General features: G+C 38.7%; 1 protein-coding gene across 1 annotated transcript in view; it reads left to right on the top strand.

Moving 5' to 3' along the window:
• The first annotated feature begins 1,496 nt into the window (after positions 1 to 1,496).
• The window catches only part of CCDC141 (coiled-coil domain containing 141), a 202,978-nt gene continuing 185,174 nt past the window's right edge, over positions 1,497 to 19,300 (top strand). The window contains exons 1-2 of the mRNA XM_060107047.1: positions 1,497 to 1,598; positions 3,983 to 4,105. Coding sequence (XP_059963030.1) covers positions 1,497 to 1,598; positions 3,983 to 4,105 — 225 coding nt within the window. The remainder of the gene's footprint in view (positions 1,599 to 3,982; positions 4,106 to 19,300) is intronic.

Raw genomic sequence — 19,300 nt, 5'->3', positions numbered from 1 at the left:
TTGTTCCAAATGCTCCCTTTCTGGCCTCAAGTAAAGTTCCCAGAGCCCAGGAACTGGGATCCAGGGTGGTTTCCTTTCGCTGGAACAGCAGGCAACTAGGTCATGGCTGCATAACTGCAGAGCAGCCAGGACATGCTCTGGGAAAAAAAATAGTTGCTGAAACCAAAGTATATGTAAAAGCACTATTTCCCCTTTGATTCAAGAATATTATCCTGAACCTTAGCAGAACAAAACAGTGGTGCTGACTCAGCCTTCTGAATATTGGCCCTGAACCTGACCGTGCTTTTAAATTGAGCTAAGGGTTTAAACAGTGAGTGGACTCATTTAACTCTGTTTATTGCTATATCCTCTGTTCTGGCTTTGTTCTAGAGATTTCCTATGGCTCCAGCAGCTCTGGAGTCAGTATCTCTGATGTGTTTGCATCTGACCTCTGACCTAAGCTTCAGGGTTATTTTCAGCTGTTCCTTGACAGGGAATCCAACAGCTGCTGTTTAATACCACCGACAACTTGTAACACACACTGAGTTTCTAGCAATAGGATTAATCTGCCGATCCTGGGCTCTGATTTAAGCTGTCTATAATTTTCCTGCACAAGGCATGGGGGAAAAGTAAAAACCGAATCTGAAGTACAATGTTATCCCTTTTTTAAAAAGTGTAGCAAAATATACCTAGTGTTAACCTTTAATCCAAAAAACCTAAAACATTTTCCTGCTGCAATTAAAAGTAACAGCAAAGTATATTACTTCCTAGTAGTTGTGGCAACTGAACTTGAAAATACTGTTCAGTGGAGTAGATGGTCTTAAAGAAATCCTGACTTGGTAGATATCTATTGATAACTGCTCATTGAAATATTTTTTAAATGTCCCTAAGAAATCTGAGACTGAGAAAATGTGACCATTTCATATAAACTTCATTTGACAAAAGGCAGTACGTTTTAGGAAAACATTAATCCAAAAAGATATTTCAAACAATTTTATGGCTTAATCCGAAAACAAATACCAGAACTTATTTTTAAAGTACATTTTTGGGAGTTTTCTTTGCATGGAGGAGACTTCAAAAATTTTGAAAAGATTGATACCCAGGTTAATGACTGGCTGGTTTCAAAGCCCACCAAAACTATAGATTCAGTAGTTAAAGTAATTTGGGTTGTGAGGATGTAATTCTTTTTCCATTTGCTATCAAACATCAGCTGATAGTCAGAGAGCTAGAAGCTGCCCTCTGCATTTAAGATAATGGCCAAAATAACAGGCGTTCAGTGTTACCATACTAGGGGTGTGGCGATTCTCTCCCGTTCTTTCCTCCCTCTCTCATGATAAACTCAATGGGGTTGTCTATTTTTAACCTCCTGTTCTTTCCTTTTGGCAGAGTAATCAGTGCGAGGGGAGCTCTTTCCCTGCATGAATCCAAGTAACCCCGGTGGTTGCCTTCTGAAATGACCAGCAGACACACATCTGTACGGAGGCTGCCCAAAGCGTAAACTCTGGTTCTAATGTACCATGTCCAGCCAAGGAAGTCCTGGTGAGGAGTTTTCTACGACAACTGTCAGTTCAGTAGCTGTGCAGGCTGGGGACTCCAAAATTGTTATAGCCATCATAAAGGTAAGCTGACAACTTCCTTTTTTCTGTGTAGCTGTGGGCTTCTTGCTGTGTGCTGATAATCCTAAAGAACATTCCACACAATCGGCAGTACACGGCATATAGAAAATAACCCAGCAGGTACATCTTATTGCTTTCTTAAATTGCAACTAAGAGAAAAACCTCTAAGTTTCAGCCAGTTGCTAGAGTTTCTCTTTCAGTTAGCCAGAAAACCTCTATAAGCAGCTTGATTTTTCTAAAAAGCAACAACAAACTTTACCATATACTTTCAGTTTGGTTTTTAAAGACAAAGCATTTGTGATTAAAAGTTCGTGATTGCCAGGCTGGGGTCCAGTGGACCTGGGGAATGTCTGTGATTTTTGAGAGTGTATGTGATGAAGGAGGGAAGAGGAGGGTCCCAGCAGATAAGGGGTGGCATTGTTTTGGCATGATGAGTGCAGGGAACACCTAATAAGAGACTGTGACACGTGCCCTCTGCAGCTTTGGTTCTGACATGGTAAAGGCACTAGTAAATCCTTGTCACATGGTTGGGGGAATAAAGACCCCACCAGGGAAAGTGCTGAGGGCATGTGTCAAATTTGCCCTTAATGGCAGGAAGTTGAAGCCACTTGGGGCTTAAAGGTTTTTGCATGTTTTATGTCAAACAGTTTGCTCATTTGCAAAGGTGACCACACATCTTTAGGTTGAAGAAGGCATCCATGATTTTATTTCCTATGAATATGTCCTGTAAAAATCCCTGAAGCCTTATGCTTGGATTTAGACAACTCACCACCTCAGGAATTCAGTGTTTAATGAAGGGAATTCAGCAAACAAGCTGGTGCTCACCACAGCCTGTTACTTTCAGGGCCCCACCAAGCTTAATTGAATGACTTTTCTGGCCTTTTGTAAGAAGCATAGACGACAGACCTGTTTACTTTCACTTAATTGCTGCGAACTTTATGTTAATGTGAAAATTCGTAACAGGAAAGCAGCACTTGACATTGAGCAAAATGATTCACTCTAGAAGCACTGAATGCAAAGTGTGCCTACCCAGGCCGATTCCCCAGGGCTCTTAAGACTTGGTCTAGGTAAACAGAACCTCTGCTGTGTCCCTTGATCTCCATTCTTTTCAAGGGCAATGAGTGGACATGGAAAGAAGCCTGAAGCAAAAGTAGCAAAATTGATAATTTGTGTTTGATTTTATGATGCTTTGAGTAACTGCAAATTTCAGCAGAGAGGGAAAAGAGGAAAAATTACTGTTTTTAAAATAAGTTAAATTTTCTTTCCCTTAAATATGAAACATTTCTTAGAGTAGGATGAGGAAGAATGCATACAGAGTAAATGATAAAAGAATCAGAGGTAAATTGACAGTGAGAAAATAAAACCTCTAAAATTGTACTGGAAACTCTTATTTTAACTGAACTGTGTTTCTAAGAATGTTCCCTCCATCCTCCCTCCCCAGCTCCCTTAGTTCACTGCCATCCCATATGGAATAAACCCCAAGCTATCCAAAGTGGGAAGTCCATCTGAAGGGAGTAGAAGTGCCTGTGTCTGCTCTATACGGACTTCTCATTTCTAAACAGTCTCAGGGCACTAATGATCTAGAATAGACATGTGGTTTCTCATTTCTCTTCAGCAATTCACTTAGCCACGTGCACATGCCTGATAGCAGTTCCTCTTGCTTCATCGGTTGTTTCTTCTTAGGAAAGCAATTCCTTAGGAAATGCAATGATGAATTATATCTTGGAGCAATGAAAGTGTCCTAAGTGTGGAAAACAAGCTGGCTGCATTCCAATAGCAGTTGTCACACATCTAATTTCACTGACACTTTTATACATACTTTATTGAATATGCAACAGCAAAATTTGGAAAATATTGTTTTAACTTTGGAATAAGCGAAAAATCAGTTGCTTCATCTGCTGTTTATTCTTTCTGGTTGAATCAGCAAGGTCAGTGTAAAGACACTAATCAGCCTACATTACATTTATGAAACCTTTTCCCTTTGGTGAAGTTTGCACCCTACTTGCTCAGATCACTATTTTTATAGAGTTCAGTTTTGTGAGTGAGAGAATGTAAAAGTGTGTGAATTATTCTGTAATTTTGTACTCTTCAATAATACGTAATTTACTGTATATATTCCTCATTTGGGAATTTTGAATTTAAATCCAGTATGCTAAGAGAAAAGAATTTATCCTAAGCATAAAAAAAAAGAAGGAAAGGCAGGGCATGGATTTCTGTTAGACCTGTTCTATTTCAATTTACGTAAGGCCTATCTATCTCTGTGGAAAGAATAAAGTGTTCACAGTGTGACTGGAAGCTTAAAAAAAAGAAAAGAAAAAAAAGTAGAAGGGTGAAAGGGGAGGAACAAGAGGAACTAAAAGTGCATTTTATTTCATTTTTATTTTTAGTGTGGCAAGTGGGTACAACTTCAATTGGCTGAATCACAGCCCAATCTTCTGGAAATTGGAAGCAATCAAGATGAAACCAAAAAACTTCTTCATGATCATGAACTTCTTTTGGCCAAGCTCAAGGTAAGATATTAAGATATGAAGCAGATACAAAATTAAAAGGAAATGAAAAGCTGTTTCTTACACTTCCTCTTGATTCCCCTGATGCCACTGGCCTATGGCCAGGTTAACATAGTGCCAGATAGGTAATGGAAAAACACTATAGTTATTTATGAGCAAACACCAACATTGGAGAGAAGTAACAAGATTTTTTTTCAACTTTCCCTAATGTGATAGAAAATATGGAGTGATAATATTTTCACGGTGGAGAAATAAGTACCTTTTTTTTTCCTGGCTGCCTCAGTGGAAAAAAAAAATTCCATCATTTTTCCATTTCATGCAACATACTGTCAAGCCATAACAGATCCAAACTTCCTATTGTTAATGAGACCTGCTGGCAAAAATAATATAGAGGCTTTTTCCCTCTTGAACTATTGAAAATATCTGATTTTATATTTAATATTAAGAGTTCTTGAAACCAAAGAATGATTTTAATAAACAGAGTTATTATTACCTACATGTTGTGGTTATTTAGTTAAGATTCTAAAAACAGTGTTGGTTTGAGATTGCCAGATAAGGTATCTAATCAGAGACAAGAATGTAGTTTGTGGGGCCCTGTGCAAAGTGAAAATGTGGCACTCCCTGTTCAAAAAGCAGGAAAAAGATTTTTCTTGGCCTGTCATGGTGTTTTTTTAATCTGCTATTTAATGTCTGGCTCCTTCAGCCATGGGGATATATGTGGGGTGAGTGCAGCCCCTCACAGGCACTGGGCCTCAGTCCCAGCTCAGTGCAGAGGGTGTGGGCCTAACCCCAACCCTTCCCAAGCTGTGCTCTGACCCCTGCCAGGGCAGATGACAGAGGTCACTGAGCAGGGGCGGGGGAGCAGACAGGATAGCAAAGAGATTCTCTCCCCGGAGGGCAGGACCACACGCGAGATGAAGCTCCCATGCCCCAGCACTTCCTCTGTTGTCCCATCGGACTTCACTTATAAAACACACAGTCAAAGATAAAATCGTTAAGAATTTCAAGACAGTGACAGGTAAGACGCTAAACTACAAGTGGTTTCACTGTCTGGGAATGGAGCCCTGTGCAGCAGCCAACTCTGTGAGTAATAACCCTCTTAGGCAAATGAATGTCATCACCTAAGATCAAAGAGGTTTGATTAAGAAGGCTGCAATGACTAGATGTTCTGTGTCTTTAGTACTTTAATATTACTGGCTTCTTTGAACATCTAGGCTGGAATTTCCACTTGCTTCCTAGATTTAGAGGCAGATCTGTTCTGCTTCTGACATATACCAACAGCAGTAGTAAAAGTAAAAGGGTAAATCAGACTGAGAAGCTGAAGAAAGAATTAGTACTGAAGCAGGGGGCTATTAGAATCCAGAATTTATTCTCCTGTGTAGACAGCTCCTTGCTCTGGGCTCTGGGCTGTCTTTCAAGGAAGAAATCCCTGGTGACCAGGAAGTCCTTTGTATATCTTAAAAAACACATGATGATGTGAACAGTCACTGAACCAGGAATCAAAAGACCTATGTTTTAGCACTAATTGTGCTGCTAACTAGTGTCGTTTGGCCAACAATTCAAGGTTTTGCTGCTACACAAAAAGCTTAATATTATGAATTGTGGAAACCCAACACTTCCTTGCAATTCTTGCCCATCCACAGAGGTTTATTTCTCAAGGTCTCCTGTGTCCCCAGCCCCTTCATATGTACCTGCTGACTGTTTCTAAAGTTAACCTGGATTTGAAGCTACATCCCTTCCCCAGGTCCCGCTAGCAATTCATGCCCAGCCAGCACTTTCGGGTACACTGATGAACTGTGAGTGGTGGGGAAGCTCACAGCAGTCTGGGTCTCTCAGGCTACCTCTTTCCCCCGCCACAATCCTATTCCTGTCCAGGCCCACAACTCCAGGGAGAATTCTTTCATAAGCAGAGCAGTTCATCTCTCCTTAACAACTATGCTCAAATTTGCATACCTACATCCATTCGGGAGCTCAGCTGGAAAAGTGTTTTCCATCAACAGGATCCATCTTTAGAAGGTGCTTGTGATTCTCAATTTTAAAGTCTTGTCCTTTAATGCCAGTCTTCTGGCTATGGACTTGCCTTCTGGACTTCACGCTTTTACCTGTAAAAATGATTGGGAGAGGACGAATCAAAGGTTCACATCTACTGCCGATCTTACCATAACAAGCAATGGAATAGTGGGACCATTCTGCCTCTCTGCACGTGGATCTAAGAACATGAGGTCTCAAGTAAAAAGACCTTTTGGCTTCACGCAGGCCTCTAACCATGACCTCTTAATGTCTATCTCCCATACCCTCTCCCACCCCACCTTACCCAACAAACCAGCCACTTACCCCCAAGAAATTTTAAGTAGTAGCATCGTTTTGGTTAAAAAAAAATCAAGGAGTCTGAAGTCTGTTTCAGATTTGCTGACAAAATACTTTTTTAAATAAGAAACATGTGAATTCCATATTGCAAATGGATAGAGCACTAATTTAATCCATGTACTAGTTATTATGCTGTTAGGGTAGGCACAGTCTTAACCTGTAGCAGAAAATTGTTGTACCAAGTCATTTTTAATATGAGCTTTTTGAATGATAGGAACATTAGTTCAATAAGCCAATAATATTTCATATTTAATGTTCACTCCAGTCCTTTTCCTATGCACAGGGCCCTGGGATTTGTTCTAATTATAAAGAAGAATGTACTCTTAGGAGTGTCGGGAGGGTGTAGGAGTTCTGTGCTGAGTCGGCTCTGCTTTGGGCAAAGCAGATAGACTCTCTTGTCTCAGGTTCTTTATTTGAAAAATTATGATTATAACAGATACCCTTAAACACCTAAAAAGGAAATCTGGGGGAGACATGCAATGATGTATAGAAGTGCTTGCTATTAATAATTAATATATCAGAGAAATTTGGATGTTTAATTTGATAGAAAAGCTATTTTCCGCCTTCCATTGAAAAATATCTCAGACCATAATAATTTAGACTAAAGGGAAAAATTCTGGAAACACAGAATTTTTATGAGTGTTTCTAATGTTGGTTATGTCTTATACCCCAGAGATCTGATTTTCCTTTCAGCAGGGTACTTAACCATTCCTGTGGAGTGTCCAGAGAAAAAATATTTCCCTATTTTCGGTGGGGAAAACATAGTCATGTGGAAAAAGCATTCATTCCTTAAAGGCATCTAGATTCCCAAACCAGACTCGATTATTTTTAATGAGAAAGAAGAAGTTCAGGAGAGGGGAGAGGGAGATGTAAGCAGGTAACAAAGATCTGTCTGTGGCCACTGTCAACACTGTATCCTCAGGTGGTCAAAGAGGAAAAGAGGGGTTGGAAATACCTTACGAATGTTGCTGAGAACGTTCTATCCCTCAGTATCCATCTTGCAAGTAACTACATTGCTATTGTGCAAAGGAGTTACAACTGTAAGAACCAAGAAAACCTCTGGACCCTAGCTCCTGTATTTGTATTTAATATATGATATTAGCATTCAGCGAAGAATGACCTTTTAAAGTATAAAAAACTGAAAAATTTCACCTCTGACTTGACTCATAAATCTATCGACTCCCTGATTCTGACTAAATCTCTGACCCAGTGAATGTTTATTTTTGTCCTGTTTCTCTTTACTTAGTTAAAAATGAATAGTCAAAATGTATTAGTAGTAAAGTTTAAAGTCTTACTAAAACTTATTCCTTAAATAAGGAATAGTGTGATTTTCTGCTGTAAACTGGAATATTTAGTGTGAATATATTATTTTAAAAAATTATTATTGTGGTAAAAAATATATAATATAAATTTGCAATTTCAACGGTTTTTTTTTTTTTTTTTTTTTTTTTTTTTTGCGGTACGCGGGCCTCTCACTGTTGTGAGAGACTCCACCTCTCCCGTTGCGGAGCACAGGCTCTGGACACACAGGCTCAGCGGCCATGGCCCATGGGCCCAGCCATTCCACGGCATGTGGGATCCCCCCGGACTGGGGCACGAGCCCGTGTCCTCTGCACAGGCAGGCGGACTCCCAACCACTGCGCCACCAGGGAAGCCCTTCCCAAACTTTTTCATCACCCCAAACAGAAACTCTGTAGCTATTAAGCAAAGACTCCCACTCCTCCCTTCCCTGGTTACCTCTAATCTACTTTCTGCCCTTATGAATTTGTCCGTTTTAGGTATTTCATGTAAATAGAATCATGTAATATTTATCCTTTTGTGTCTGGCTTATTTCACTTAGCATATAATGTTTTCAAGAGTCATCCATATTGTAGCAAGTATCAGAACTTCATTCCTTTTTATGAATGAATAATTTTCAAATATATGGATATTCCACATTTTACTTATTCACTCATCTGTCCATGGACACTTGGGTTATTTCCACTTTTTCAGCTACTGTAAATAATGCTACAGTGAATGTTGGTGTACAGGTATCTGTTTGAGTACCTGCTTTCAATTCTTTTGGAGTGGAATTGCCTAGTCATAGGGCATTTCTGTGCTAACTCTTTCAGGAAACACCAAAATGTTTTTCACAGCAGCTGCGCCATATTACATTCCCATCAGCAATGTACAGGTGTTGCAATTGCTTCACATCCTGGTTAAACTTGTTATTTTCTCTGTGTGTGTATGTGTGTGTTTAATTATAGCCATCCTATTAGATGTGAAGTGATATCTTGTGGTGGTTTTGATTTGTATTTCTTTAATGACTAATGACGTTAAACATCTTTTCATGTGCTTACTGGACAATTGTATATCTTCTTTGGACAAATGTCTATTCAGGTCTCTTACCCATTTTTTAATTGGGTTGCTTGTTTTTTGTTACTGAGTTGTAGGAGTTCTTTGCATATTCTGGATATTAATTCCTTGTCCAATATAGGATTTGCAAATATTTTCTCCCATTCTGTAGATTATCTTTTCACTTTCTTGATGATGGTCTTAATAATGTATTTTAATAAAGTAAGTCTGTGTGACTTGAATTATATATATTTACATATTAGAGAAAATTTTATAGCATGTGTGTTGTGAATGTGATAGAACCCTTTAGGACAGTATTGGAAGAGGACTAACCTATTTTACATTATCTATGTCATAGCCGTGTTTTACCCTAAATGTTTACTTCATATAGGAGATTAGTTTTCTCTCCTTCGTGTTTTCCTATAGACCCACAAGTTAGGGAATTCTACTCTTTCAGAACTGTTGCGGATGATGCTTTCACCCATGTCTTCTCTTCCCTTCTCTTCCTTTAGGAGTGAGGGGGGTGTGCTACCCAGTTGGTGAGACTAGGGGAAGAAGTGGCCACCATGGGGAAGCCAGCCTCAAAGGCTCGCTCTGCAGACTCTTGACTACCCGTGGGCTGCAGGATCTCTATTCTCTCTGCTTCTGCATGATTTGGCCAGATGTCCCTATGTGGAAGAGGAAGACCACAATCCAACCTACACAGAGCAGCCAAATATGTGTCTATACCTCAGACCCAGTTGTCTCCATAGGCAGGTCACAAGGACTAGATTTTTAAAGAGAAAAAGTAGAAAGTCAAATCAAACCCACCCTCCAGTCCAGCTTTACCAGTAGTAAGAGCAGATATTTTGATCCATATCTGACCTTGATGTCTATTTCTCAGTTGATTTGGAATCTTGAGGAGAGAGAGGTGAAATTAATTGGCACCTTCCAAATTCCAACACTTAATTGATCTTTGGTTCAAAGGGATCTGTGTCTTAGTGTTCTATACATGTAAAGTACCTGGCATATTTTCGCTGATCATTTTGACAAAGGTCACTGAAACAATGTAGGAACAATGCAGGGTTCCTGGGGGAGTGGGAACTAGTGGGCGGTATAATTTCTCTTTTAGGCTTTTGAGAATAGAGAACTTTTATATTTAAAAAACAAAAATAATATTCTCACAACTATGAAACAGCAAAACTTCCCAGTGATTTTTCCCTGGCTGACTTAACACTTTCCTAGTGTACAGGGTATTTCTTTTCCCAGATGTTCAGTTCCAGTGAATAGTATGGAGCTGTGGAGTGAAATAAAATTCGAATAGCATTCTCTGTATTTGGAAAGTGTCATGGGCAATCTTATAAAATATTGTTTTTATAAGATAGGTTGGTTTAAGAGGCTAGAGAGTCCATGAAATAGGCTTCTCAGACATGGAGTTAAGGCACATTAAGATTGCAGATATCACAAATAATTTGTTACTAGTTTGGGCTAAGCCGCAGTTCAGAGGATGTCCATACTTAATGAAGTGTTGATACAAGTTGATTTACTAGAGGGGAAGGAGTTCTATAAGGAGCAAATTTTGTTGGCACAGAGCCTGAAGAGTACAAAATTTGGAAAGGGTGCTCTCTATCTTATCCCTCTCTTGGTTTAGCAGTCAAGGTTGGGCTCCTTGGCTGAAGTTGAAGGGCCTGTGGGAAACATGAAGCACTCATCGTATTGCTTTGTGGCTGGGACACCAAGTGACACAGAGTCCACAAGAAGAGAAGCATCTTCCACACTTCTGCAAGGAACAGAGCAGGGCTTGGTTATAGCAGATACTGACAACTTTTTTGACAACTCTAGAAGGACCCAATATACAAGAGGATTACGGTAGATTAAAAATGGCCATAGAGTCTTTGGCACTCTTCCCAGTGAGAGGTGGGGTCTATGTTCATTCCGTTAAAACTGGTCAGACTCTGGGACTGCTTTGAGCAAAAGAATACAGCATAGATGATGTGGTGCCAGTTTCCAGTCCAGTCTCAAGAGACTGGCTGCTTTCACTTCCTGTAATTTCAAATAGTTGCTCCTGGAACCTAACCAACTGAGTACGTCAAGGAGCACTATGGAGAGGCCCATGTGGAGAAGAACTGAGGGTCCCAGCAACAGCTCTGGCTGAGATCCTGGCCAACAGCCAACCAACTTGCCAGCACTGTGAGTGAGCCATTTGAGCCAGCTTGAAAGTTGATTCTCCAGACCTGGTTGGGCTTCCAACCTGACCTATGTGGAACAGAGGCAAGTCTTAGCCGCTGAGCCCTGCCTGAGAATCATGAGCACAATAAATAATTGTTATTTTAGGTCTTTAGAGTGTGCAGTGGTTTGTCACACAGCAGTAGATAACTGGAACAGAGGGCAAGAGGAATGGTGACATCCTCTAGGGATTTTGAAGGCAACACTCATGAATGAAAAGAGACAGGCAGAAGAAAACAAGAGTTTTCATGGAGAGGTAGTTGAGAAGCAGAACTAAGATTCTTTAAAATGAAAGATGGTATGATAAATAAGTAAATAAAGAGAAAACTTTGAAGTTTGTGAATGATCTACTTTTGGAAAAATGATTCTGAAAAGCAGATGCAAAGATATCTATTATAATGTTGGTCTCTTTGACTTGAATTTTGATATACTTTCTTGAGAAGGAGGAAAAAGTTTGCAGTTATGATTCAACACACAGGGGTGTGCACAGAATATTATGGGTATATTGTGGAAGGAATGACTAATTCTGCCAGAAAAACTGGGGGAGCTTGACAGAGAAAGTGATTTATGAGCTGTCCTGGAGGTGAATATGAGTTTTCCAGACACCACTGACCGATTTAAAGGACAAACAATGAACTGGAAGGAAAATATTTGCAATTTATATGACAGTCAAAGGGTTATACTCCTGGGCTTCCCTTGTGGCGCAGTGGTTGAGAGTCTGCCTGCCGATGCAGGCTACACAGGTTCGTGCCCCGGTCCGGGAAGATCCCACATGCCATGGAGCGGCTGGGCCCGTGAGCCATGGCCACTGAGCCTGCGCGTCCGGAGCCTGCGCTCCGCAATGGGAGAGGCCGCAACAGTGAGAGGCTCGTGTACCGCAAAAAAAAAAAAAGAAAAGAAAAAAAGGGTTATACTCCTTCATGTTGATAAGAAAGACAAATAAGCCAAAAATAAATAAATAAAAAATAGACTATTCACAGAAGAGAGGCAGATTGCCAATAAACATGTAAAAAGAAGCTCAATGTCAATAATGGCCTGAGAAATGAAACTAAATAATGATAAAAAGATAAATTTTTAATTGCCTATACACCATTAAAAGTTTAAAATATTGATAACATTCAGTGATGGTGAGAATGTGAGGAAAGGGGCATTCTACTATACTGTTGGTGAGAATTTGGATTAACACAATCATTTTGGAAACTAGCAAGCGTTAAAATGTAAAATGCTCACATCCTGAGACTCAGCAACCTCACCTCTGGGAATTCATCCTTGGAAATGAAAGCACTAGTAAGGATATAGATATGAAGATGCTTTGCTATGATATTAAGCATCTTTTCACATGTTTTTGGTAGAATAACCTAACTGGAAACAAAACAATGTCCAACCATAGGGGAATAAATTTATAAGCTGATTATCTATGCTACTTTTATACTGTGGAAGAGTATGCTGAGCCCTAGGACTATTGCTGTGACATAGATGAACCTGTGAGTGTTTAAACCACTGTTGATTGGGCTTTATGTTATTTGTCACCAACATACTCCTATTTGAAAACTTGGTCAAAAGTCAGGATCACAACTAACATTTTTGAGGTCATAGGCCTATAGTTTCCAAGCTGTTAATTATTTTAAAGTACTCCTTTAAAATATAAATCTACAAGCAAAAATTTTTAATGGAAAGTAGAACCCATAGTCCTTATTAGTTATGAAAAGAGGGTCTTGGTCCAAGATTTGGACTGACAAGGCAGAACTCTTGACAGTTCAAGAAATATAAGTGAGGTGTAGCAGAGGTAAGATGGTAGCTGGTAGCATAGGACCCACTCACCCCCACTCCCAATCTTCAATATACTGAGTTAGATTAAATGTCAGGGTAAAAATATTCCTTTTTCATTCTATACAGAAGGCAACAGATACTTCTGCTCCAGAAAAGCCATAAGTAAGTATTGTACTTAACCAAGGATGAGGGGATTTTGTTTTGTTTATTTGTTTTAAGTCTAGTATGACTCCTACCTGATTAGCCTTAGCCAGAATGCATCTTTTCTAAACTCTAGACTTATCTTAGATATACTATAAGTATAAATGTTTAAAACTCAAGATGTTTTCAAGTAACATGGCTATATCATTCTCATGACAAGTTCATCTAGCTATTAGTCCTCAGAAGAATACATCAAACTTCTGATTCTGTGGTTAGCTCTGATCTTCAAATTACCTGTATCCTCTGTCTCCCACCTAACACATATTTGAAGTTCAGGGACTTGAGTGAGATTAGAATTTTTGTCTTTTTTTTTTTTAATGTCTTAAAGTTGGATACTGGTTCCAGTTCCAGGAAAGATGGAATAAATAGCCTCCACCCTGTCTCCATTAAATGCAACTATAAACCTTGGCAGTATGTATGTGTGCTGAGGATGCTGAAAAGGAGGGACTAGCACGTAGATTAGGGAAAGAGACCAGAATTCCAAAGACCACCAAGCCAGCAGTATTGTTTTTTCTCTCTTCAATATTACCCAGCTTGGATTCAAAAGCAAGTTGACACTCTGAAGTATGCATCAGATATGGACAGAAAATGTTCCAGAAAAGTCTTCTCTTTCAGATCTGAGCACTAGAAAGAGGACTTCTGTGAGTCAGACAGAAAGGGAGGAAATACTGTGCTTTTGCTTTTGCTTTGTGCTTTTCTATTCTCTCTGCCCCAGCCCAGGCAATCCCCCAGTGATGGTGAAGATGGAGGCAACAGGCAGGTGCCTGAATCTCTGAGAGAGGGGGTCCTCTTTGACCAGAGAACCTGTGGTCCCTGAGCTTGTTGTAAATTCACATGGCATTTTCCTCCCTCTGTTTTCCCCACTGCTTGGTCCGGCAGACACAGTGGTGGGAAGGAAACCAAAGCCCCAGGTTTCAGACCAGAGGACCAGTAAGGGGGCTTCTATGGTACAAATTTCAGGCACTGGGTCAAGCCAGTGAAATGAGAAGACAGAGAAGGTGAGAGAGCAGTCTCACCGTTCAGCCCAGTAACTCACGTTATACAGATGGCTGATTTTCTTAAAGAAATCCTAGTTACTCTGTCAGTAGAGAGGGAACTCTAAAGAACCATGAGCTGTTAGATTCAGTTTCGTAGGACATGTTTTTTTTTTTTTTTTTTTTTTTTTTTGCGGTATGTGGGCCTCTCACTGTTGTGGCCTCTCCCGTTGCGGAGCACAGGCTCCGGACGCGCAGGCCCAGCGGCCATGGCTCACGGGCCCAGCCGCTCCGTGGCATATGGGATCCTCCCAGACCGGGGCACAAACCCGTATCCCCTGCATCGGCAGGCAGACTCTCAACCACTGCGCCACCAGGGAGGCCCGGACATGTTTTTTTTTTACTTTAAGTTGTGCTCAAAACATATCCGAAGTATTTACATAATTGGAACTAGAGAAACCCAAACCACTGAAGGCTGTTGCAGCTGCTTTCTGAAAGCCTGAGATTTTTGCTTCAGTGTTCCCATAGGCTATTAAACTTTTATTAATGTGTTGGACAGAAAATACTTTGCTAATGTGTCATACTTCTTAGAGCAGCAATAAATAGAAACATATAATGTGAACCACAAATGCAATCTCATATTTACTTTTATTTATTTTTCCAGTTTTATTGAGATAATTGGCATACATCACCTTATAAATTTAAGGCATACAGCATGATGGTTGCATTTACATATATTGTGAAATGATCACCACATTAGGTTCAGCTAAGATCCATCTTCTCATACAGGTACAATAAAAGAAAGAAGAAAAGGAAAAAAGGAAAAAAATTTCTCCTTGTGATAAGACCTCCCTTACTCTCTTAACAACTTTCCTCCGTATCATGCAGCAGTGTTAGCCCTAGACATTGTGTTGTATGTTACATCTTATAACTGGAAGTTTGTGCTTTTGACCACCTCTCTCCAATTCCCCCTCTCCACACCTTCTGCCTCTGGTAACCCCCAATCTGTTCTCTGTATCCATAAGCTCAGTTTTGTTGTTTGTTTTGTTTTTAGATTCCACATGTAAGTGAGATCATACAGCTATTTGTCTTTCTCTGACTTATTTCACTTAGCACAATGCCTTCAAGGTTCATTCATATTGTTGCAAATGGTAGGATTTCGTTGTTTTTTTATGAGTATCATTCGATACTCCATTGTATATAAATACCACTTCTTTATCCACTCATCCATCAGTGGACACTTAGGTTGCTTCTGTGTCTTGGCTATTGTAAATAATGCTGTTATGAACGTGGGGGTGCAGATATCTTTTGAGTTACTGTTTTCACTTCCTTTGGATATATTCCCAGAAATGTATCATTTGGTAGTTCTATTTTCAACATTTTGAGGATCCTCCATACTGTTTGCCATAGTGGCTGTACCAATTTACAATCCTACCAACAGTGCACAAGGGTTCCCTTATCACCATATCCATGCCAACATTATTATCTCTTGGCTTGTTGATGATGGTCATTCTGTCAGGTGCGCGGTGATGTCTCATTGTGCTTTTCTCTTTTTTTTTCTTTTTTTTAATTAATTAATTTTTATTTTTGGCTGTGTTGGGTCTTTGTTGCTGCGTGTGGGCTTTCTCTGGTTGTGGCGAGCAGGGGCTACTCTTCATTGCGGCGCACGCACTCTGGAATACAGGCTCAGTAGTTGTGGCGCACGGGCTTAGTTGCTCAGCAGCATGTGGGATCTTCCCGGACCAGGGCTCAAACCCATGTCCCCTGCATTGGCAGGAGGATTCTTAACCACTGCGCCACCAGGGAAGTCCCCTCTCATTGTGTTTTTAATTCACATTTGCCTAATGGCTAACGATGTTGAGCATCTTGTCATGTATCTGTTGGCCTTTCATATATTTTCTTTGGAGAAATGTCTATTCAGATCCTTTGCCCATTTTTTAATTGGGTTATTTGGGGTTTTTTGCTATTGAATTGTAGGAGTTTTTATATATTTTGGATATTAACCCCTTTTCAGATATATGATTTGAAAATATTATTTTCCCATTCCATAGGTTGTCTTTTCACTTTGTTGATGGTTTCCTTTGCTGTGCAGCAGCTTTTTAGTTTGATGTAGTCCCACTTGTTTATTTTTAATTTTGTTGCTTGTGCTTTAGATGTCATATCCAAAAAAATTATTACCAAGACACACGTCAAGGAGCTTTGTTCCTATGTTTTCTAGGAGTTTCATGGTCTTTAATCCTTTTGAGTTAACTTTTGTAAGTGGTGTAAAATACAGATTCAGTTTCATTCTTTTACATGTGAATATCCAATTATCCCAGCACCATTTATTGAACATATATGTAATTTTAAATTTTCTAATAGCCTAATGTAGATTTTAGAGCATTAAACACTTACATTAGAAAAGGATAAATGTCTCAAATCAACAATCTATGTTTTTGCCTTAAGAAACTAGAAAAATAAGAGCAAATTAAAACTGAGGCAAGCAGAATGAAGCAAAAAATAAAGATAAGAGCAGAAATTAATGAAACAGATAACAGAAAAATAACAGAGAAATGCATGGTTCTTTGAAAAAGTCAGTAAAATTTTGATAAGCCTCTAGCCAGACTGAGAAAGGTAAAAAGAGAGAAGGCAAAAATTATGAGTATTAGGTATGAAAGATGGGGCATCACTATAAACCCCACAGATGTTAAAAATATAATGTAGTAATACTATGAACAACTCTGCACATAAATTCAACAATTTAAATGAAATGAACCAATTCTTTGAAAGCCACAAATTACCAAAACTCACCCAATAATAAAAGTAAAAAAAAGTGAAATTAATTTAGTAATATGTTTAATTTATTCTAATATATCTAAATTATCATTCAATATGTAATCATTATAAAAACTATTAATGCGATATTTTAATTTTTTGTATTAAATCTTCAAAATCCTGTGTGTACATTATACTTATAGCACATCACAGTATGAACTAGCCACATTTCAAATGGCTAGTGGCTACTGTATTAGACAGTGAATATTTAGAGACTAAAGGAGGTTAAATCTTCTGGGAATGAAAATAGTTTATTTTTTAGCTCAGGAGAAGTCTGCTTATAATCAAGCCAATGTATGGAGAATCTGAAAAGGATAATTATGAGATGAGATTTCTTTCAGGGACAAGAAATGAAAGAAAAGTAGGCCAAAATATTTCTAATGGCAATTTTTTGAAGGTGATTAATAAAGCAGTGTTATTAGATACTTTCACAGGAGTAGATATATTTTTCCCAGTGTAATATTTTTTAAAATGTAGGAGTGTAATTGCATTTGCACATGTGTTTTAGCTATTGCAATTGATTTTACTTGAAAGAGTAATTTCTTTACAACAAATTACATAAGCATTTTGAAAGAATGAAAAGAAAGCTTTGTATCAATATTAATCTAGTTTGAAAGGCTCACAGTAGAAGGCAGTAATTAAATGGTGAATTGTCTGGTTGTGAGTTCTGAAAGCATTAGTGCACATTTCGTTAATGATTTTATATGTAATTAGTTTGTCATTCATTGTTCATCCATTGCTCAGATATTGCTCAGTGGACTTCTTATGGTTTTGTTGCTTAGTAGTGCTAATAACATGGGCGGCCAAATGCAATTCAGATTCTAAAAACAGCTGAAAGGATTCTGTTAATATGCCTTGGTTAATTTTGTTTAATGTTGGTTAACAGGTCATTAAAGATTGTATATTTTGTTACTTGAGTGATGAATATAGAGCAAGGATATACTTTTCTTTAGCATATTTATAAAACTTGGACTAACAAAGAATTTTTCTTTGTGTTGCTTAATTCATTTATAAGTATTTCACATATGACTAGTTTTCCTTTATGGTTGTAGGCGATGCCCTAGATTCTGAATAATAAACAAAAGAGAGGATGCAAATCTTACTGAAAAAATACGATCTCTAGTAACTTGAGTGGTCCACCAGTTTTTATTGTCATTTAGTGTTTTGTACTTGGAGAAGGACATACACAGTCTGTAAATGCTTACTTGTATAAATGAGGTAAAGGTTTAAATCTCTGGTAAGTCCTGCTTTTCAGAACTAAACCAACCCCCTGGAAAAAGTGTTGGATAATTCATCAAGATGAGGAGGACAAATAATTATAAATTCTGGATTTTCTTTCTCTTTCAAGAACAATAAGGTTTTCCATATTATCTGAGACTTACAACTGGCCTGCAAAAAAGTTTAAGTAAACACAGGAATACCAAACAACATTTTCAATCCTGAAATACCCATTTTGGCCAATTCATTAGTCATTGTGAGAGATTACTTTTAATAACTCAGGTTTATATTTCTATAAGGCAACTAGCTAAACTTACACATAGAATTTCACCATACTTACTGGAATTTTCATCATTTACTTAGGGACCCAATCTATAGCTATAGGTCATCCTCTGTGTACACAGATCAGAATTGGGTGCACAAAGGGTTATGGCCATGAAACATTACAAAATGAGGACAAGTTCCTACCCCTTGAAAGGCTTGCAGAAGCAATAATGTTTACTACCTATTGGCCATCTATTATGTGCCAGTCATCATACTAGCATTAGGTATTTAATCCTTACATCAAGGATATATTCACATTTACCAGATGATTAAACAAGTTCAGTAATGGCTTATGCCCAAGTTCCACAATAGCTTATGTCACTATGTATCACTGTCACACTTATTTAAAGAGGTAGGATTAATATTCAAAATATATCCATTGCCAGATAATATCAGTATATGAAAAATTATATACAAGGTGCTGACAGATGGCTCATGCAAGAGTCACCAGCCCAAGAGATGAGAACATTATTTGGATCTCAAAGCAAGTGACAGGTAAGGATTGGGAGTCAAGATGACATTCCAGATCAGAGAATGGGTTAGCAAAGCTGTTGAGACAAGTGTAAGCAAGATACACATAGGCACATGAAGAACACTGCCAGGAAATATTGAGATAAGGCAAAACTTGTATGGAGGATAAGGGCTTGGGCTGAAAGGCAGGACATGTTGGGCTATGCAGTTAGAATTGATTATGGCCAAGAGTGGGTTCTTAAAGTAGGGGAAGGTTGCTAAAAATGGAGTTTGAGAAAGGTTACCTTTAAGACAATATACAGGGTGAACTTGAATGGAAAAACCACTGGAGTTAAGAGATGTCTATGGAGACATTGGAACTTGGACTAGAGTTCTGAGTGTGAGAATAAAGAGACTCAAATTTAAAAGTCCTTGTTTCTCAAATAAACAATCTAACCTTACACCTAAAGCAATTAGAGAAAGAAGAACAAAAAACCCTCAAAGTTAGCAGAAGGAAAGAAATCATAAAGATCAGATCAGA

This window comes from Mesoplodon densirostris, chromosome 8 (genome assembly GCF_025265405.1).
Source record: "Mesoplodon densirostris isolate mMesDen1 chromosome 8, mMesDen1 primary haplotype, whole genome shotgun sequence".
In the NCBI taxonomy this organism is placed as follows: domain Eukaryota; kingdom Metazoa; phylum Chordata; class Mammalia; order Artiodactyla; family Ziphiidae; genus Mesoplodon; species Mesoplodon densirostris.
The sequence above is the reverse complement of the archived record's forward strand: the minus strand, read 5'-3'. Positions and strand labels throughout refer to the sequence as shown.